General features: G+C 52.6%; 2 protein-coding genes across 7 annotated transcripts in view; one reads left to right on the top strand and one right to left on the bottom strand.

Moving 5' to 3' along the window:
* ASB2 (ankyrin repeat and SOCS box containing 2) overlaps nt 1–10,190 on the top strand; it is a 38,930-nt gene extending 28,740 nt beyond the window's left edge. For 4 of the 5 annotated variants that reach the window (XM_084793696.1, XM_084793697.1, XM_084793698.1 and 1 more), the window contains 3 exons: nt 2,741–3,302; nt 4,463–4,616; nt 7,169–10,190. In XM_084793696.1, the coding sequence (XP_084649822.1) occupies nt 2,741–3,302; nt 4,463–4,616; nt 7,169–7,305 (853 nt within the window). In that variant the 3' untranslated portion in view covers nt 7,306–10,190. The remainder of the gene's footprint in view (nt 1–2,740; nt 3,303–4,462; nt 4,617–7,168) is intronic. The other variant, XM_084793699.1, reaches the window with a different exon arrangement.
* Nucleotides 10,191–12,017: 1,827 nt separating this feature from the next.
* On the bottom strand, nt 12,018–18,089 carry FAM181A (family with sequence similarity 181 member A). Of its 2 annotated transcripts, XM_084792472.1 has the most exons (3): nt 17,995–18,083; nt 14,076–14,262; nt 12,018–13,302 (listed from the first exon to the last, which is right to left on the bottom strand). In XM_084792472.1, exon 3 carries the CDS (start codon nt 13,213–13,215, stop codon nt 12,343–12,345), a length of 873 nt encoding a protein of 290 aa, XP_084648598.1. In that variant the 5' UTR covers nt 13,216–13,302; nt 14,076–14,262; nt 17,995–18,083; the 3' UTR covers nt 12,018–12,342. The 2 variants fall into 2 exon arrangements, with proteins under 2 accessions (XP_084648598.1, XP_084648599.1); XM_084792473.1 differs by lacking the exon at nt 14,076–14,262 and having other exon boundaries at nt 17,995–18,089.
* Nucleotides 18,090–21,524: the final 3,435 nt, after the last annotated feature.

Raw genomic sequence — 21,524 nt, forward strand, 5'->3', positions numbered from 1 at the left:
AAATGACAGCTAGCTTAGATACCTACTCGCTGCTCCCAGGCTGGGTTAAGGCACAGCATCACACCCAGGGCAGGCAGCACGGCAAGACTATATGCCTGAGTAGCTAGAGTCTTCCCTAGGATCCCAGCTCTAAGGCAAGGAGAGCGGTGTTTCAATACTGAGGGGGCCTGGACCGAGGTCCCAAGTCAGAGGCTCTTCCCGGATGGGTACACAGGGCCTCCCAGGAACAGTCCTGGGATGGGTCTGTTCTGGGGAAAGTCAGCTAATCCTAACCTGTTTCTCAGAGTCACCTGCTTACTTCCTGCCCTCTGTTCCACAAAGTGCCCTGGTGTGAAAGATGCAGCTGCACAGTGGGTTGTCCACACAGGCACTCTCCAAGGTTAGAAGTGGGAGACCTAAGCCAAGCCTGGTGACAGACATTCTGTAATGTGAGCACTTGGGAGGTAGGAGCAAGAAGATCGAGGTCTTTCATGGATATGTGTCAGTTTAGGCCTTATCTCAAAAAAGAAAAATTAATTATTAATTAAAAAGAGGATGTGGCACCATGGAAAGGCCTGGCCCTGGGTACCCAGCACCTCCTCTAGCTCTGGTTTGCTGCTTGCCTTTATTCAGACCCGCTTGCTTCACCACTCCAATCTGGGGTCTCTGCTTCATCCTCTATAAAACGGCACCACTGTCCCTATGTGTTTCGGATCTGGCCAGCACAGCACACTAACTTTGGATGGCTAAATCCCAGAGAAGTAAACAGCAACTTGATGGCTCACTGACTCGTTGGCTTTATGCTTCTGGGACTCAGGGCAGAACCTGTCAAGTTCCCACATTTCTGCCCCTTTCCTTGGCATGGCCAGGGAATCACTAGAGACCAGCTGGGGCCTGCAAAGGCTCCAGCCCGTGGGCCAGTCGCCCAGCCCGCCCCGCCCCTGTTCTTTTCCGTGCTTGGGCGCGTCACGGCTGTTACCCTGCATTTGTTGGTCATGGCGGTGGTCCAGGGGCCTCAGCCCTGCCTTTGACCAGCACCTCTGAAGGGGAGGTCAAGCCCCCAGAGCCTGCACAAATAGAAATTAGGAGGCAATTAGCTCCCCTGGGTGTGTGAATTTCCTTTTGAGGTTTCAGAGGCAGATCTTAGCCAAACTCAGCATCTCTGATGACAACAATGCTGTCCACGCAGATCCTAGCAGGAGGTCCCTGGCATCTCAGTCCCAGGCAGCCAGCTGCAAGGAGAGTACCAGGAATCAAGAGACATGGGAACCGGCCTGGTGGCACCTGCTTTCCCCTCCCCCTCCTTAGAGCCCCACAGGAGGCTGTGAGGTCACCTGTCAGCAGGGCTTGGAACGGTTAAGTGATGGAAATCAACAGTGTGAGGGCTTGTTCTAGAAGGTGGCAGAAATCCAAGGGATGAGAGCCAAGATGAGAGGTCACAGGGTCAAGAGCTGAGATGAGGGGTCCTGGGGTCAAACCCCCAGAGCTATTCTATGACCTCCGATTTGTCACTGATTTTCTGAGCCATGTCTATTAAAAAAGATAGACACAGCTTGTTCTGGGTACGCCATGGGGCTACAGCGAGGACAAAAATGGGCCAGGCAAGTTAACACACTGCGAAAATTGCAAAACCTCGTGACCTATCAGCTGTCACCCTGATGTCACCAGAAGTAGGACAGTAGTTGAGAGTGTGGCCTAGAGGATCAGTGAGTCGGAGCTTGAGTCTTGTCCTTCTCACTTCCCAGCTCTGTGTCCTTGGGAGGTCATGCACCTTTTCTGGGCCTCCTCATCTGCGATACCGACACAACCTCCAAGGTTCCCCAGGAGAATTATGGGGATTGATATGTGGAGTGTTGAGATCAATGGCCAGTCTGGCAGTCAGGAGCCAGGGCGAAGGGGAGCACTGGCCTTGCCTATGGCTGGCTGAGCTTTCTGTGTCAAAAGTGGGCAGAGGCGCTGGAGAAGCTGGTACATTCAGCGTTCAGGAGAAAAGTCATTTAGGAGGTCAGAAATATATTCAGGAGAAGCACTGTGTCGTGTAGGAGAGGAGAAGGAAGCATCTGGGCACCACAGACTGATGAGTCTGGGGCAAGGATGCTGGAGATAAGTTTCCCCCCTTCCTGGCTCCATGCCTCTTGTCACCATACCTAGACGTCCCACCAGCTGACAGAAGAGCAGGGCAGGGAAGAAAGGGCCCCAGGGTGCCCCTCCCAGCAAGTTTCTTAACCTATCCAAACCTCGATTGTTCGTTCTCTGCAGTTTGGGAGAAACAAGATGTGTTTCAGCGGATCTCATAAAGATAAAACCGAATCCCCAAGTGTTTCCTTTCCATACTGGGCAGGGTCTGGGCTCCAGATTTCAGTATCCAACTCTATCTGCTACCTCCTGCAGAGAGTAGAGTGGGCCTTCACTGGGTGTGAGAGGCTTCCTGACACTTTCTCCAGATTACTGAGAGCTGCAGTCTTTATATTTAGGGGATCAGTGATTTGTCTGTGTGTATGTCCATACACCGTGGCTATGCGGCTATGCTTGGTGCTGGTGGTTATCAGAAGAGGGCTTCAGAACCTCTGGTATCCGAGGTACAAACTCTGATGGTTTTGAGCCACGCTGTGGGTACTGGGAACCCACGGATCCAGAGCTCTTGACCTCTGAGCAGTCTCTCCATCCCCAACTTTTACGGCTAAGCATGACTGGCCCCTCGGCGCCCCCTGCTGGCCTTGCAGTGTGGTCTCCTGACTCGCGCGTGCCTGTCCTCCCACAGGATAGTGCAGATGTTGCTGCCGGTGACCAGCCGCACGCGCGTGCGCCGCAGCGGCATCAGCCCTCTGCACCTGGCGGCTGAGCGCAACAACGACGGGGTGCTGGAGGCGTTGCTGGCCGCGCGCTTCGACGTGAACGCGCCCCTGGCCCCGGAGCGAGCGCGCCTCTACGAGGACCGCCGCACCTCTGCGCTCTACTTCGCTGTGGTCAACAACAATGTGTACGCCACCGAGCTGCTGCTGCTGGCGGGCGCCGACCCCAACAGCGACGTCATCAGCCCCCTGCTGGTGGCCATCCGCCACGGCTGCCTGCGCACCATGCAGCTGCTGTTGGACCACGGAGCCAACATCGACGCCTACATCGCCACTCATCCCACAGCCTTCCCCGCCACCATCATGTTTGCCATGAAGTGCCTGTCGTTGCTCAAGTTCCTCATGGACCTAGGCTGCGATGGCGAGCCTTGCTTCTCCTGCCTGTACGGCAACGGGCCGCACCCGCCCGCCCCTCGACCCAGCCGCTTCCACGATGCGCCAGTGGACGACAAGGCACCCAACGTGGTGCAGGTGCATGGAGGGACCGGAAAGGCGGGTGTCAGGAAAGGCAGGGCAGGGTGATAACCGTACTTCGGAAGCAGATTGGGTGAATCGTTATAGTTTAGGAGGGTATGTTGGCTGATGGAGAGTGAACCCGTGGCTAACGCCTTCATCAGAGGCAGACTCCGTGGCTCTTGCAGGTTTCGTTTTGGGTCCCTTAAAGAACACATAGTGGGATAAAAGATTGGCTGGGGAGGAGGGAATTCTACAAAGCTCCAGGACCAGTCACCTGTGGCAAACCTTCAGTGGACAGAAAGGGGACAGCAGAGCAGGTTGACGTAAAATGAGAAGTTCCTAGGATGCAGGACAGCCAGACATGTGATGCAGGACAGCCAGACACGTGATGCAGGCCTGTGTGTAACCCTGGTACCCGAGAGACTAAGGCAAGAAGATTGCAAGTTTGAGGCCAGCCCGGGCTAGAGAGTAAGTTTAAGGTCACCTTTAACAGCTTAGCGAGAGGTTAAAATGGGAAAGGGAGCCTGGAGAGTTGGCTGAGCAGTTGAGAGCGTGTGTTGCTCTTGCAGATAACTGAGGTTGGGTTCTCAGCACCGATCAGCGATGGCTCACGACCAACTCTAACCCTAGCTGCAAGGGAATCCCCTCCCCACTCCTGTGGGGGCACCCTCACTCACATGCACACACACACATATGTATACAGATAATTAAAAAATAAAGGATCTCTTAAAAAATAAGAAAGTATTAGAGAAGGTCAGGGGTTGGCTCAGCCACAGAGCACTGAATGATGCCATAGTCTCAGTAAGAGAGAGGATGGGCCGGGGTAGGGGGGATAAAAATCAGCATTTAGAATGTAAACAGAGCTAGAGACTAGAGACTAGAAAAGCTTTCCTGTTAAAGGCCAGTCTGGTGGCTCACAACCAACACGCATGGGTCATCTCCTGGGTACAAAGTAGTTTATGTTCTTTAAAAAGTCCTTGGAGTGGATGTCACATGCCCAATTTATAGACAAAGACATTGAAGCACAGGGAAGTGACTGGACCAGCCCAACACAGGTTAGACAGTAGAAGCCAGTAAGCAAGGGGGCCTTTTCTGAGGGGAGGGGTTTGTAAGAAGGAAACCTGCCCCACCACCTCTGTGACCTCACCTGAAAGAGTGGTGCGCTCCTTTTTCAGTTCTGTGAGTTCCTGTCAGCCCCGGAAGTGAGCCGCTGGGCGGGACCCATCATTGATGTCCTTCTGGACTATGTTGGCAACGTGCAGCTGTGCTCCCGGCTGAAGGAACACATTGACAGCTACGAGGACTGGGCCGTCATCAAGGAGAAGGCAGGTAGGGCTGTGGCTGCTGCTACCTGGACACCCTCTGGCCCAGACATCCAGACCTCAGGCAATGTGACCCATACCAGCACAGGCTGTGGCTGGCCCTGCTCTGCAGTGTCCACCCAATGTGTTGGTCGATACTGGGATGATAAAGTCGTTGAGCCTCAGAGAGATCATGTCCCCTGGGCCAAGGTCACATAGCTAGGTAGTAGGAGCCTGGAGACCAGCCCAGGTCTGACAACTTTAATTGGTATGACAAAATTCTGGTACCCTGAGGGAACTGTGGATCTACTGCCCGCATTTTGGAGTTGCTTACATATGAGGCATCCGAGAGGCAGAATTGCAGGAGGAGGAGTGCATGGTGACCTACGGTATCTGCACTTGGAGGGCACCCAGATTTCACCCAAAGGACAGCTCCTGGCTCCACTGTGTTGTGACGATCTGGAGTCTGCATTGCCACCAGATTTCCAGTACGCCAGAACCGATGCTCAGCGGGTCACCCAGAGCAGCCTAAGCCCTGAGAAGCCTTTGTAGTGACACTTAGGGTGGCTGTGAGATGGCCCAAACTCTTCCAGAGCTCAGATGGCAAAGCCTGGCTAGCTTGGGCCCAGCAGTCTGGACCCTGCTTGTTTGTCTGTCAGGCAGGTAGCACAGAGACTGGCCTGAGGCCTGAAGTATCACCGTGCCACCAAAACTGTCTCGTCCTTGTCCCCCATAGGACCCCAACTCTGGTGTACGTAATTTCTCCCTGATCCTAGCTGTTCCCTTGAGACCTAACTACTGCAGGATCTTCCCCTGGCACAGATCCGGGCTGACAATGCTCAGTTGATGCCTTTGAAAGTTAGTGAGCAGCAGCAAGGGACAGGTGCGCCATCTACCCGACAAACCCTTCACTAATGGAGAGTCACTGGCTGCTGCTATGATCCCTGGCCACTAGAGGGTGCAGCGGTCCACACCCAGATATGGGACCCGCCAGTTCTGTCCTCGCTCTTGCTTTCCTTACAAAGGGGTCATCTCTCCCATCTAGACTGCACCCCAGGGACAGAGTACTTCAGCAAGCATTTGTGAACAGAAGATACACCTTTCTGAGGCAAAGTGGTTCTCAACCTTCCTAATGCTGGGGCCCTTTAATACAGTTCCTTATGCTGTGGTGACTCCAACCCCTCAACCATAAAATTATTTTGTTGCCACTTCATAACTAATCTTTCTACTGTTATGAATCATAATATAAATATCTATGTTTTCTGGTGGTCTCAGGCAACCCCTGTGAAAGGTTTTTTTTTGGGGGGGGTTGTTTTTTTGTTTTTGACATCCTCAAGGGGTCGTGACCCACAGGTTGAGAACCACTGCTTTAGAGCCACCTCTTTTTGGCTATGTCTCTACCCACGTCTGCACTAGGGGCACAGAGGAGAAAGCAGCCTAGCCCAGCACCCGGGCCCTCCATACCTCTTGTTACCAGCCTGACCAATATGTTGAGGCTGTTTTGGGGTTCAGGCTATGTGGGACAAGAGGAATCAAAAGACAGAGGGATGTCTTTACTTCCCTCCTCACAGAAAAGGCCCTGCTTTTCTAGAGGGAAGCCGAGGCCCTGGCATCGGGAGTGCCGGGAACACCAAGCGTTGGTCGGAAGCCCCAGGGTGGCTTGTGGGCCTGCAATTGGTGGTGCTGCCCTTCTGCCCTTCTGCCCTTCTGCTTTCCACTCTCCTTCTCAGTCCTCTGTCTTCCTTGCCATCTTCCCCATTGGGAATGTCTTGCCCTCTGTCTCTCCCTGGGAAAGTGAGGACCCCTCTCAGATGGAAGGTGTGGAACCTGCTCATCCTCCAGGAGGCGCCTCTACATCTCTGATCCAGCATGTGCTTGCTGAATGAATGGGTGGTCGGATGTACAGATGGATAGATGGATGGATGGACAGATGTACAGGTGGATGGATAGATGGATGGATGGATGGACGGATGGATGATGTATAAATGAATGGCATGTTTTAGTTCGACAAACTACTTCTTTGAGCCCAAATAAATTACCCAATTACCAGATGCACCCTTCTGCCCCTCTTCACCCCTACTCCCAAGGGAGCAAACACCATTGCATAAGGTACTCTAAGGGTGTCTGGGAGCAACCAAGTAGGAGTCTACAGCCCCACTGTCAGATTCTGCCTGCTTCATCTGGCTTCTCGGTGACAGCAGGAGCCCCAAACAGTTCTATGTATGGGAACTCCAGAGAGGTCACATGCTGGCCAGTATGTTGAGGCTGTCTTGGGGTCCAGGCTGTGTGTGACAAGAAGAATCCAAAGACACAGGGATGTAATCATGACTCCCAGAAACATCCTGGGCAAGGTGGAACCCTTACCTGGGAAATGGGAATGGCATCCACCCTGATCACCTTGGGTTGTGCAGATCCATGCATGTTGATGATATCAAGGAACACTGCTAGCTTTGGGGACCGAGATGCCCAACAGCAAGCACCCCGCTGGGACTCAGCCACATCACTGGCTAAGCTCATAGGCCACACCCCTTGTTCAGTGCAAATGACAAATGTGCATCTCCCATATTCTCCTCTTCCCAGAACCTCCGAGACCTCTGGCTCACCTCTGCCGGCTGCGAGTGCGGAAGGCCATAGGGAAGTACCGAATAAAACTCCTGGACACACTGCCGCTCCCGGGCAGGCTGATCAGATACCTTAAATATGAGAACACACAGTAGCGGTCCTGAAGAGGAGACTTGGCCTTCAGACAGTTTCCATGACAACCCCAGGTGGTCTGCATCCAGGAGCACTTGGGGATCAGAACAAAGCTACAGAGTGTGATCTTGCTGGGTCTCTGTACTAGAGCTTCGCCCAGAGTGAGAGCCGGATGTGTGGAGTAGGCGAGGAACCTCCTGTTTCACACTGTTGAATGAATTATAGACTTGCTCTGCCAGTGGGCATAGCCAGAGACCTTCAACCAGGGGCTCAGGGCAGAGCTGGGCTGGGACAGGCGGCCCAGGCAGGAATCTTGGCCTTCAGCTGGAGAATTTCTGGAATGACTTCACCTGTGATTTCCTCAATGGACTCTCAGATTTCAGGCTGCGGTGGGTGACTCTCCTCAGCCAGAGTGCTTCGCTGAGCACAATAAATGTTGCGTACAGATTTTCTTCCCTGTAGAGTCCCTCCTTTCAGACTCTCCAGGCCTGAGGCGCTGCTTAGCCTTGATCCTGGCAGTTGTGAGGGCTTGACAGGGGCTGCAGGTACAGGGCACGCAGACCCTTGAACATCACCTTTGCTGGGCTCTGAAAGACGCCTGAGGGTGTGTCAGGAGAGTCCCAGTTGGTTTTCTTTTACTGGTTCAATCACATGGAAAGCAGAGCTTTATTCACTAGCAGGAGGCCTGTGCTTACAAGTCCCCTCGATACCTATGGTTGACTCCCACATTTTCTGACCCTCTTGCCATCCTTTTTGCTACAGATGTTGAAATAGTAAGAAAAAGCAACCCAAAGCTGGTGAGGAGGCTAGCAAGAGTACAGAATTCCTGGCCACCATGTTCTGGTGACACAAGCAAGGCAGAAGCAGGTGTCCTGTTTGCAGGTGGTGCAGGTGAGCCCTGAGGCTCAACACTGTCATCAACTTTATTTGAGGGTCTTTGGGACCCAGAAGATGAGACCCAGGACACGGTTTTCATAGGAGTTGCATCAGTTCTTCCATATTCTCCCTGCATGGCAGTGAAACTTTCTCCCAGGCCAGGTCAGTCTTCAGCACCAACAAAGCAGGGCCGCTTGCTTAAAGCCTGCATCTAGCCTAGCCTCTGTCTCTGAGGGTCATCAGTGGGGTCAAGGGTAGTTTTTGTCCTTTCAGAAAGTAAGCAGCAGGGGCTGGAGAGATGGCTCAGCAGTTAAGAGCACTGACTCCTCTTCCAGAGGTCATGAGTTCAATTCCCAGCAACCACATGGTGGCTCACAACCATCTATAATGTGATCTGATGCTCTCCTCTGGCCTGCAGGTGTACATGCAGGCAGTGCTCTGTATACATAATAACAAATAAATAAATCTTTAAAAAAAAAAAAAAGAAAGAAAGAAAAGAAAGTAAGCAGCTGGACCAGCAGAGGAGTGATGACTCAGACTGTTGCTGGCTTTCTCTTCTGGGACTAGGTTTCTTTGTCTGTACAATGGGCTGGATGGTTCCTGATGGCCTTGCTGCCTCTGGCATCCATAGTTTTTATGAATATATTCTAGTCTAGAAGGAGGAGGAGAAGAGGAGGGGGAGGAAGAAGTGGAGGAAGAAGAAGAGGAGGAAGAAGAAGTGGAGGAAGAAGGAGGAAGAAGAGGAGGAGAAAGAGGAGGAGGAGGAGACAACAGTGAGTTCTAGGCTCAGAGGGGAGCTAAGCAGCATCCTGTCCACACCCTCAAGGTCCTGATGAGACAGAGATTGAGACGGGAAGGGACTTGCCTGAGCATACACAGCAGAGTCCCTGTGCCAGCTCTGTGCTTGGCTGCTGTCTCTTGGTGTTTTGTTGGAGGAAATCTAGTAGGAAGCTGGCTTAGCCTCGAAGGCACAGAGGAAGCCGCTAAGTGTGGTTCATCTCAAGGTCCCCTGATTACATTTGACCAGGAAGCCAAGCAGTCACAAGGGAGGAAGGGACTAAGCTGAGACACTAGCTCATTGGTCTAGAGTCCTAGCACACAGCAGCTACACATCCTCCCAGCTGAGAAGCACACATGTTGGGCCGGGTGGCTGCCCGTGGCATAGAGGGGTGGGAATGAAGCTCAGCTACCACACTCGGCAGTTACCTCTAGCTGGTGTCAGACACCCGGGCTGGGCCTTGTCAAATACCACCTTGAGTTTCCATAGATGCCTGCCTCTGTCTGCTCACAGTCCACATGCTAAGTGGGCCAATGATGACTTGTCAGTGCTCAGGGCTAACTCTAGACTCCATTGCATCACCAAGCCTAGGAAGGGTGCCTGCCTTAGAGATGCCACAGTGTCATAAACAGTATCTTGGAGAAGTCTGGTCCCAGTTGCAATGCAATAGCATGAGAATGCGATGGTGGTAAGAACAGAACACTGAACAGATAGAGATTCCCTCACTGGCTTTGGGCTTTACCTGTAGCCACACCAAGATAACTTGATCTTCCTCCTCTTTTTTTTCCCTGCTATGTATTTATTTTGCAATGATGGAAACCAAGCTTAGGGCTTTGTGCATCGTAAACAAGCCCTCTACCAATCCCGGGGCTACATTTTCAGCTCCCATCTTGGTTTTGGTTGGGGAGGGGAGGGTATCTGCTGCTGTAAAGAAAGCTGATTTTTTTTCCTTTCCAATATCAAGTGTCCCTAGATGTGCAGTGTGTTCCCCACAGCAGCTTCCATATGAGGGAGGCTGGTGCCCTGGGCTCCTGTTGGCTCTCATTAAAGCAGTGGCCCCTCAACTTGTGGATCTCAACCTCTCTGGGGGTAGAACTACCCTTTCACAGGGAATGCATATTAGATATACATTGCAATTCATAAAAGTAGCAAAATTAGAGTTATGAAGTAGCGATGAAAATAATCTAATGGTTGGGGGGGTGGGTCACCACAACATAAGGACCTGTATTAAAGGGTCATAGCACTAGGAAGGTTGAGAACCACTGCATTAAAGGTTTCTGCTTTTATTTTATTGTTAAGATTTATTGTGTTTATGAGTGTCAAGCTGTGTTTATGCACGTGTGTGTGTGTGTGTGTGTGTGTGTGTGTGTGTGTGTGTGTGTGGTTTCCCAAGGAGCTCAGAGGGTGTCAGATCACCTGGTATCAGATTACAAACAGCACTAAACCTTCTGAGGTGGCTGCTGGGATTTCTGCAAGAGAAGTGCTCACAACTACTGGGCCACCTCTCCGGTCCTAGCTTCTGCCTTTAAGCCAGTCCTTCCTGCTTTTGGAGGAATGGCTCTACAGGTACCGCTGGGGAAAACCTGAGCCCCAGCAAGCAAAGGCTGGTGTCGGACCAGGAGGACTCAGGCAGGGTGGGGCTCAGCAGCACCTGAAGAAATATGTGACTCTGGAGGGTCGCTCCTGTTCTAGGTAGGAGTGGGGTGGTGAGAGGGTAGGGTGTCCAGGCAGTGGGCAGCTTGATCTATGACTTTCTTGAATCTGCCAGCATGGAAGGACCTCCAGGTGCCTCTGTGTAGAAGGCAGCTTCTTACAATAAGGGAGATCAGGTCTCATCTCTAAACACCCCACGTAGCAGGTCTGTGCCCGAGCTCACTTTTTGGGTGAAGCCGTTTTAATGTAGAACAGTATCTTGAGTAATAGGTGGCAGGACTGGAGCTTTGAGCTCCCTGCCGTACAGTCCGCAGGAGCCTGAGAACCATTGCTGGGGGTTTGGAGGGTCTTTGTGATGGTGCTTTGGGGGAAAAGGCAGCACACATCTGCTCCTGAGACTGAGACCAAGCATCAGCTAAGGACCTGCCCCTCCTATGTGCCGGATGACGACTTAGGACAACTTTGTGTCATGCCAGCATCTGTGCCTTGGAAATCCTGGGATACCTTTGGACAGGCTTCAGAATACTGCCCACATCTCCCTGGCCAGCTGCCCCTTCCAGTGGACTCCGTGTTCTGGTGGGTCTTAGGGGGGAGGGGAGTAGGCAAGAAACAAGGCTCCATGTGCAGCCTGTAATCCTGGATGCTGAGTTAGCTAAGGACCATCTCGGAGGGCAAGGTCATGAAGGAGACAGGCAGTGCACTTGATGGGATCCCCATGTGGGGTACAGAGGCTTGCTTAGCACCAAGCTTGGTTGTGAAGACTGTGTAGTCTAGCTGCCTTACAGCGTGCCTAGACCAAGGCTGCTCAGGAACCCATCTACCCCAGCAGCTTAGCTGTCCAGGAACTATCAGGATACGCTCCTGGTTCCTCCCCCCTCTCCCCCCCCAGAACACACTTCTATACATCAGAATTCTCAACATTTCATTGACATTGGCTGAGAGCAGGCAGAAGAATGGGGCTGCACTAGTTCAAGACTGTGGTTTTGGGAATTTGGCTATTACTTGTTTTGGTTTGAATTGCTGTGGACGTATAGTCAGTGCTCATGCTTAAAAGGAACAGTTTAGTCAAACCCCCTGTTTTGGTCACAAGAAACTGAAATCTCATTTGTCCTGGTTTTAACTCTGACCAGGATTATACCTGGCCACTCTGGCACCGCCTAAGCTGTTGAGCAGGCACACCAAAATTGTAGCTTTGGCTCCTTGGGCCAGAGCATAATGAGCAATGGGGGAATCCAGATTTTGCCTACCTCCTTCATCAGACTTCTGGACCGAGCATCCTTCCCCAATCCCTTCTCAACTCTTCCCTGTGAATTGAGCCGTGTTCCCCAGCATCCAGCTCCAGACATCTCAGAGGTTTCAGGCTCTGTAGCCATGCTCTGTGTGAACCCTGTACCTGGAACTATCCCATTTCATAACACCCAAGAGGTGGAAACTGCAAAAGAAAGTTTATTCTTTTTAACTTTCTCAATATTTACAAAGAACAAAAAGAACAAGTGAGATGTACATCCGCCCCCCCCCCAAGTAGATGGCAGCTGGGGTCCCACTGCCCATGGTCTCCACAGGGTCAGGGAGTCTCTGGGGGAAGGCTTTCCTGCGCCTGGCCCCACAGGCTGCAAGATCCAGAGAGGTGCCTGTCTGAAGAGTCCCCTCCCCGAGGCAGCCTTGCTGGACCCCTGGTCAGCTCCCTTCTCACACAGAGAGCTTGTCAGAGACCTCATCCTGCAGGCCAAATGAGGGGGCTGAGGCCGTCCAGCTAGAGGTAGCCGAAGACATTGAAGATGGCTGGAGACATAGCTGGCTTAGTGGGGATAGGCTTCAGGACCACGGGTCTGTACACTTTGGGCCCTGGACTGTCCACATCCTTGCAGAAGTGGGCTAGCTCCACAGGTGAGGTGGGACTTTTCCTCCACAAGCCCAGACTGGGCATTGGGCCTTGAGGCAGGACCCCTGGAAGACTGGGGAAGATGGGCTGTCCATGGTACTGGAAAGGGCAGTAGCTCCAAGCATCAAGGCTGCCTATCAGGGATGCCCCAGACATCTTGAGTGCCTCCGTGTCAGCTAGTACCCTTGGGGACATGGGCAATGGAGCAGTCTCAGGCCCCAGGGACTCCAGACCCTTGCAATTTTTCTTATTCTCATACAGAGATGCCTCCCTGGGGGCCAGGCCCACCTCCAGTCCCATTGGGTAGCTGAGGGTGGGCCTTGGTTCCTCCCAAAAGGAGGCAGGCAGCTGTCTCTTCCTCATGGGCACCTGGCCAGGTCTAGCAGCCTCTGGATTCAAGCCCCGCAAGCTCTGCTCCTTAGAAAGGCACTCCTCCCTGAAGGGGGTCCCCAGGGCCTTCTCTGTGCAGCTCCCACCCCCGCTGGATTCAGAACAGGGATGAAGGGGCAGCCGTCCAGGCCTCTCTTCAGGCCCTCTTTGCAGGTGGGGCTCTGTCACCCTGCCGGGCAGGCCCCTAGGGAGCCGCGCGTACTTCTGAGAGAAGCGCTTAAGCTGCTTCTGCAGGTACTTGCGGTGGTCCACAGAGCGGCGGCAGGGTGCGGACTTGTCCAGGGCTGCCTTGATGTCACTGGACGCCAGGTTTACAAAATTCAGTAGCATCTTCACATCACTGTCAGCTGCCATGACCACGGGAACTGTGCAGGGCTTTCCATGAAGGGCGTGGGCTCTGCTTGGGGCTGGCAGCTCAGAGGAGAGCTCAGGGGGACAGACCTAGGGAACACAACAGGCAGCTGGTGTTTCTCCAGGGTAGTTACACCTCCCTAGGGCCACCAGGACTGGAGGCAAAAAGCTCCCTGGCCCAGGGTAGGTACCCCTCTGTCCCAAACAGGAAATCCACAATGGAACTGCTAAGTCACTCAGCGTTTCTTGAACATCTGAGATGAGACAGCTGCCAACTATTTTATTTCATCTCCTGGGATCTGTTGCCCTCTTCTGCAAGTTAAGGTTCAGAGAAAGCAAGCCACCCAGCTACAAGTGGCATTGCTGGGGCTACATTCCCAGTCGGTCACATCTCCCACATACTGTGAGGCCAACGTGCACAACTCACCGTTCAAGTTTTTATCTTCGAAGCCAAAGAAATTCTCTAAAGAAGGCCAAGCGCTCATCCCGCCCCCCCCCCCCTCAGTGGTGGCCTCCCCCTCCCACCACCCCGCCCCCTCTGCAGTCCCTATGCTCCACCCCCAACACTCACAAGGGCCAGGCAGGATCCCTGTCTAGCACTTAATCTAGACCTGCCTTCGAGGCTCATCTCAGGCTGCAGGCAGCAGGGACTCCCCTGTGGAAGCATCTGCAGCAATTTCATGCCTCCTGGGCCACCACCCACAGTAATGCGCCCCTCCCCCAAGGCCCTAGCCCGCTTATGCCCTGCCCTCCACCGGGCCTGGCCAAACCACTTGGGACTCCACACTGACCGAAGGTGCAGGCCAGGTCCCCCCCCCCCCCCCCGCCCCACGCCCCACCAATGTGGCCAGCAGGTTCCCCACCTTAGACCCAGGCGAGCCCGGTGAGCTGGCGCGCAGTGAGCTCCGTGCAGGGTGAGAAGCAGTTGTGCAGCCCTTGAGTGGGCTGAATGGAGGACAAGTCTGGAGCTGGGGGGCCCTCAGGCCAATCAGGAGCGCCTCTCCAGATACAAAGCATCCCAATCAGGCGGCGGAGCCCCGGTCCCACATTCTTTGCCGTCACAAATTGTCACCATGGGGACCATCACAAAAAAAAAAAAAAAGACAGCTCCCAAATGCAATCATTTCCCGGTAAATTTCTACCCCTTCAGCCCCACTTTCCCCAGTCTCCACCCCCTCCTCCCCTTGACCTCCGTACCCTGGTTTCTTGAGGTGTGTGTGTGTGTGTGTGTGTGTTTGTGTGTGTGAGCGCATGCAAAAATGTCCAGGATCAAGGAGGGCTGGATGCAGTGGAGACAGGCACCCAAGCGTCCCCAGATACTCCAGGCCTCCAGCTGCCATGCTCCAGTGCAGACAGACAATCGGATGGGGTAAGCCGGGTGGGCTGCTTTCCCTCTGCCCTTGAGTGTTGAGTGTGTGCTCTCTGACTTTGTCTCTGTCCTCGTGTCTCTCGCCTCTTTCAACCACCCTCTCCTGAAGGGTCCCCTGGGATGGGTCGAGAGGTGCGCTGATGTGGGGAAAGGTAGCCCTGACGGGCTGGCTGAGGGGTGCTGGGATATCCATGGGAAGGGAGCCGAGGCTCTCAGGAATTTTGTCTTTATGTTTGCTTCCTCAATTGAGCTGCACAAAGCCTGAATTGCCCATTCAGTGCGGCCGGACAAAAGGGTGGCGTTGCACGGTCCCCTTGCATTTGTAGTCAAACAGTTAGGGACTTAAATCGAGTCGTCATGATGGAGAAAGAGGTGGACAAAGCCCATAGAATTGCCATCAGCAAACATTTTCCTGTGTCATATTAGCTAGTCTCCATGGCTCCCCCTGGCCCAGGGACAATGGCACAAGTTTGCACACTTGGCTACTGTCACCGTGCCAACGCCGGCAGGGCTGCAAGCAGGGCCGCGCAGTTGGAGCAAGTGAGGGAGTCCAGGCTGCCTTGGCCCTGCCCACCAACTGCCCAGAGAGAAGGTGAGGCTGGCAGTGGCATGGTGAAGGAGGCTGTCTGGGAAGTGTTCGTGGGCAGGGCCTCCATGCCAGCCAGCTCGGTTTACCCCACATGCCTCCTCCCCTTCCCTCCTCCCCTTTCCTCCCTCTCTTTTCTGCCACCTTCTTCTGATTCTAGATGCCAGACGGGCCTACATCTTCATACCTTAGTCTAGATGCCAGATGGGCATGGCTACACGCCCTCACTCAGGAGTGGTGCCAAGAGACAGTCGCTGGGGGACATACCTTGCCTGTAGGAGCCTGAGTTTCCCTCCTTGGAATGAAGGAGCTGGCCTGGAGCCAATGAGCTGCGACTCACACCTAGAGCTAGCATGACTACTCTACAGAGCCAGAGCAGAGCAGACAGGGGTCTGCTGGACTTTGGCCCCTCTAACTCGGCCACCACAGGCTCTGCTTCTTTGGCAGAAGTCTCTGCATGGCCGGAGGCCGTCCCACTGCTATTTTAATCCCCACTGCATTGGAAGGGGAAACTTTGCAGCTTGTCCCATGCCACCCTGACAGGTTAAAAAAAAAAAAAAAGCAACATTCTCTATGCTCCGAACTCTTGGTAGAGTCTGCCAGAGATAAACTCTGAGGTTCCATGGCTGCCGGGTTAGGCTCCTGCCAGCCCCTCTCAGAACTCTGGCTGCCTACACTGAGGTAATATATACCCCATGTGTCTGCAATTACCCCTTTATCTCCCACATGTGCCGGGAGACTGCCTCCCGTATCCGGCCCATTTCTACCCTAGTCTGCACCTGGCCTGTGACCTGTGAACCCTACTCCCTAGAAAACGGCCGCTTCCTAAAGTGTTGCTGTCGGCCGTTCAGCTTCTGGAAGATGGCAGCGTGCCTGTGCCCTTTAGGCATCTTATTGTAGTGTTGCCACCGTGTTTCTCAGGTTAGTGGGCTCTGTGGGAAGGCAGCTGAAAAAATATCTTTCCAGGCTTAGGATAGAGAGGAATAGCTCAGCAGTGAAACCCCAGCGCGGCCCAAACCAGACCCTCCAGAGCTCATAATGAGCACTGTGCTACCAAGGTTTGGCACGGGGCGGCTTCTTATTTATGGGAGGTAACTGCTTTATCATTTCCATGGAAGATCTTGCATCCTGTTGACTGGAAACAACTTTTGTTCCTTCGCTCTGCTGCCCGACTCTAGGCAGGTGAGGGCAGTGACATTTTGGCTGCAGGTTTGTCCTAGAATTGTGGAAGCAGAAGTGTCCTTGACAATGGACATTTATAGCTGGTGTGATTGGACCGGTGATTGTCTTGTTTCCCCAGGGTGATGGCACTTACAAGCAGGAGGCAGAGTCCCGACTGCACCCAGGTGGGAGTCTCTGCCAAGCTCTGAGCAGAGGAGTTAAATCAGCTGCAGAGCAGGGAACTGACCTTTGGCCCCTCAGCCCTGTGTTCTGGGGAGCCCCCAGTGCCAGTTCCACAGTCTGTAACCACGCCCCACCCCATCCCAACCCCGCCATCTCACCAATGTGAAATATTTCTTGACCTAAAAGCGGAAGGGAATAGATGTTAAATGTTTCCCAGATGCCAGGGAAGAGCCACTTGTCCACAGGTAGGGAATGACAGATCACTGACAGATCACTGCTGACAGCGCATCCCGATCTTTGGTTGTGACATCCCAATATGCTGTGGCCTGACAGCTATCAACTAGGGCCAGACCTAATTTCGCCAGGGACTCTAGCTGCCCAGTGGGCTGGCTCACGATGAGTGAGTGTGGCCAACCACTCTGACTTGAGAACATGCAAAGGCCACATGGGGTACAGCATCTTGCCAGAAGTTCTGTTAATATGGGCCATGCATCACACGGTGACTTATGCAACCCCTTACGTAAACAGCCACATTTCTATCAAGTCCAGCCTGCAGCAAATGCCAGCCATAATCAGTCCTGACTAGGGATGGGAGGCGTTGGGTGGAAGTAAGCTCCTTTGACTGTTGGGGTGAGTGCTTCCTGCCCTGGCTCCCCAACTTCATGGCTAATGATGACCCCCCCCAAGGTATGACTGTTGCCCACAGAACTGCTGGGACCTCAGGTGACCATGGGTAGTTAGAGCTGGGTAGGTAGGTGTCCCAGCCTTGGTAAATGCTTTGATTTCCCCCCCATATAAATGAGGATGGATTTAACGTCACTTGCTATACTCCTAAGTATATATAGCAAGGGGCCAGAGATAGAGTCTAAAGAAAGCAGTCTCCAGGCAGAGATGGCACAACCGTTCTCCCTCCATTACCCGGGGCCTCAGGAAGGCAGGCTTCAGGAAGAAATTTGACAGGAGCGAGCATGCATGCAAACACGCACGCACGCAGCAGGCCTTGTCTGCTTTCTGATGTTGGGGAAAGCAGTCATGTTTTTATAAGTTGGATGACATACAGGATGGACATGGCTGTCACCCCTGCTCTACAGAGGACACTGAGGCATGAACTATGTACGAGACTTGCCAAGAATGAGGGCCTGTGATGGGTTCTGAATTCTTATGGCTTGCTCTTAAGGTGGAGGACTCACAATCCCTGACAAGACTCATACTGTGATCAAAACTCCACAAAAAACAAAAAACAACAAAACAAAACAAAACAAAAAACAAAGAAGAGGCTGCTGGTAGCAACACCTTTCCCTGCTTCTTGCTTCTCCACAGAGCTGGATCAAGTTTGCTCTGTAAAGTGGGGCTGGCTTAACATGAACAGTGTGACAGTTGTGCCTTTGTGGCCAAGTGTTCTATCCCCAGTGGATCCTGGCCCCACACTCCTGATACTGTTCCCTACCCCCACCCTTAGACCCACCACAGGCAGAGACTTCACCTTGACAGTGTCCTCTCCTGCCCTTCTTATGCTGGGTCCTGTCCAGTCCCGGGCACTGGCCAGGAATGAGTAGTCAGTTTAATCTCAACTGTCAATTCGGATTTGATTAGTGATGCCTCCAAAGAGCCTTGTGGGAGGATTCCAAGGCCAGCATGGAATTTGGAATGCTCTGATCAGCTAGTGATGTCTTCCCTGAGGGTGGACGGAGATGGTCTCTGGGTGCCAGGTCCCTGGTTCCACGTGAAGATAACAGAATACAAGGCTTGGTGTTACAGGAATCCAATTTCTGCAGGGGTTTTTGTTTGTTTGTTTGGTTGGTTGGTTGGTTTTTCAAGACAGGGTTTCTCTGTGTATCCTTGGCTGTCCTGGACTCATTTTGTAGACCAGGCTGGCCTTGAACTCACAGAGATCCACTTCTGCAGTTTTAAGCAAGCAGACAGAACACTGGAGGAGGGCAGTCAGCGACTTATCCGTGCACACATTCCTTTAACCAGGACCCAGCTCTCTGCTTCCCAGGGGAGAGTGTATCAGTTCAGCTCAACGAAGCTTTGTTTTCCTTGAGATAAGGTTTTACTTTATAGCCCAGACTGGCCTGGAACGTGAGTTCCTCTTGCCTCAGCCTCTCAAAGGCTCAGGGCATACTTGGTTACACACTTACTCATAGCCTTCAACACCCAACTGGGTGTTAGCCATAGTAACCGTCTTACACATCTAACGGAATTAAATGTTTTTGCAGATTGTATTAATGTTTATCTTATGTATATGAGTATTTGCCTGCATGTATGTCTGTGTACCATGTGTGTGCAGTGCCCTCAGAGGCCAGAAGGTGGAATATGGATCCCCTGGGACTGGAATTACAAATGGTTGTGAGCCATGTGGCTGAGAGTCAGATATGGGTCCTGGGGGGAAAACATCCCATCCTCTCAGCTGCTGAGCCATTTCTCTAGCCCCACCTTCCTAATGGCATTTGAGTCTCACAACCACCCTATGTGGTGGATCCCCGGATTTCCCCACACTTGGCAGCAGAAACTATGGCTCAAGGACTTAACAGCTCATCAGAGGATGAACCTGAGAGGGTTCAAACCCCACCTCCCTGTCTGGAGACCCTGGCGTCTTTCTAATAGCTTTTGAGTGTCCTATGTGACAGCAGTCACAACCTGGGAGAAGACTCAGAGACAGAGGGTGTGGGCACTCTGGGGTACTGAGCAGTGGGGTTAGAGTTGTGTAGAGGGGAGGAGGTCACTGCAGGAGTGGGGAGAGGTGAGGTAGGAAAGAAGTGTAATGGAAGTTTTGGTTTCCTCGTAAAATGCTGTTGTGTTATGTAAATATGTTTCTGTTCTAATCCCAAGCGTGGGATTTTAGTTTGAGCTTTGGCTCACCCACACCTGTTAATGGCCTTTTGCCAGCTGGTAAGGCCTTTCTCGAGCAGCACAGAGAGGGGCGTGGTCTAGGGCTCTGAGGGTACAAATATGGGCACAGAGAGAGCGTGGTATGGTGTGTGGTGTTGGTGCGTGGATGGATTGGTAAATGTATGTATGTATGTATGTATGTATGTATGTATGTATGTGTGGGTGTACATATAAGTACATGAGTAATTGGATAGATGGATGGGTGGATGGGCAAATGGATGAAAGGATGGTGAGTTGGATGGATAAATGAATGGATAGGAAGGGGGAGCGAGTAAATGGTGCCCCAGCAGTTAGATGGATTGACAGACACTTTTAAACTTCCCGGTTTCCAGGAAGCAGTGAGTTTGGTATGCCACAGATACAGGTGGAAAGGGCCTGAGGGACTGTGAGACGCACCACAGGACAGGGACAAGGGACCTCTGCAGTCACACACCTAGCTTCAGGTCTTAGCCCTATTCCTCATCAGGTGGGTGGCCCCCCCTGAGCCGCAGCTCCCCCTCTGTCAGGTTGTGGCCTCAGGCTCTGTCCTTGGTGGAGCAAAGACAAGGCACACAGAGTGCTTGTCTTGGGGCTGCGATGGCTTTGCCGCGCCCATCAGAGCCATTCACCCAATCGCACCATTTATTTGATGAGAAAACAGGCTGATGTACAACGACTTTCTCTAAGCAACTTGGTGGGTTGATAGCTGGAATCTTGACCCTAAGACTTACTGTGCCTTCCCTCCTTCTTTCCTCTCGCTTTTATTTGAAAATAGATTTTCAAATACCCCACCCCCATCCTCCTAGATCCCACTTCTCTTCCCAAATCCACACCCTTTCTGTCTCCCCTGAGAAAACAAACACACATCTAAATAATAATAACATGTTAAAAAAAAATGAAATAACTTTCTTGTGAACCCACCTTCAGAAATTTCTTCTGTGTGCTCAGCCTTGACTAGCCACAAGGGGGCACCCATGGAAACACTCAGATTTTCCACCCACTTGCAAGGCGCATGGCTTGCCAGGCCAGCAGCCCCTTGGCCCTTCCTCAGAATCAGAGGAGATGTGTGTGTGTGTGTGTGTGTGTGTGTGTGTGTGTGTGTGTGTGTGGTGGCGGTGGGGTGTATGTGTTGTGTGTGTGTGTGTGTGGTGTGTGTGGTGTGTGTGTGTGGTGGTGGTGGGGTGTGTGTGTTGTGTGTGAGTGTATCCCTATTCTCCTCAGTGACTTCATGACATCCAGAGGCCCCCTCAATTTCCTTCCTAGCCTTACTTCCATCCTCAGTTCTCAGTTCTCTAACCCCCAAATTATTCTCCTTTTCCTGAGGAGAGATGGCATCATTGGAACAGCCTATCATTGTTTTGGCCAAGCACGTGGCTCACATTTGCAAGCACGGTTCCTTACTTCCGGGTTACGGAACAATCCTTAGCACCCAACTTCATTCCATCCATCCATTCCAAAAACATCAGTCCCACATCTGTTAGAGAGGAACTGGGAGGAGTCATCAGACACACCTTGCCTTTACCAAAAAGCATGGCGTAGCAGAAGATGACCTGGCTATTACCGGCTGGGTCCCGTATGGCAGGCCAGTGACCCCAACGACTTGGAAGGCTGAGTCGGAAAGATTGCAGATTCAAGGCCTCACTGTCTCAGAATAAAAAATAAGAAGGCGTCTATAACTCAGTGGGAGAGTTCCTGCCTAGCGTGTGTGAGGCCCATAACACAGCAACCCCGCCACTTACTTCTGTGTGTTGCTTGGAAACAGGAAGAAAGCCTGAGAACGGAAGGCTTTTGGGTGCTCTCTGGAAGCTGCTGACCCTCAGTTGATCCCTAAAAGATGATAAGCTGCTGGTCAGGCAGGCAGGACCTGCAGTTTCTAAGCAAACACAGGAGAGACCTGTGCTTCCAGGTCCTGACCTCTCAGCTCTGAAGCCCTGACCTCTCAGTGGGTAGCTCTGAAGTGACCAGACCTAGCCAGCGGCCAGTAGAGGGCACTGTGACCTTTTTCAAGCACAGCCTGGGGGCTGTAGACTGCAGAGTTTGGTCAGGAGGATTCTGGGTAGGGGAGCCCCATTCAGGAGACCACAGCTGGAAAGCTGGCCATGGAAGGCAGGGGAAGGACACAGCTCTCTTGGGATGAATGCG

This window comes from Acomys minous (assembly GCF_964271855.1).
Source record: "Acomys minous genome assembly, chromosome: 8".
Lineage (NCBI taxonomy): Eukaryota > Metazoa > Chordata > Mammalia > Rodentia > Muridae > Acomys > Acomys minous.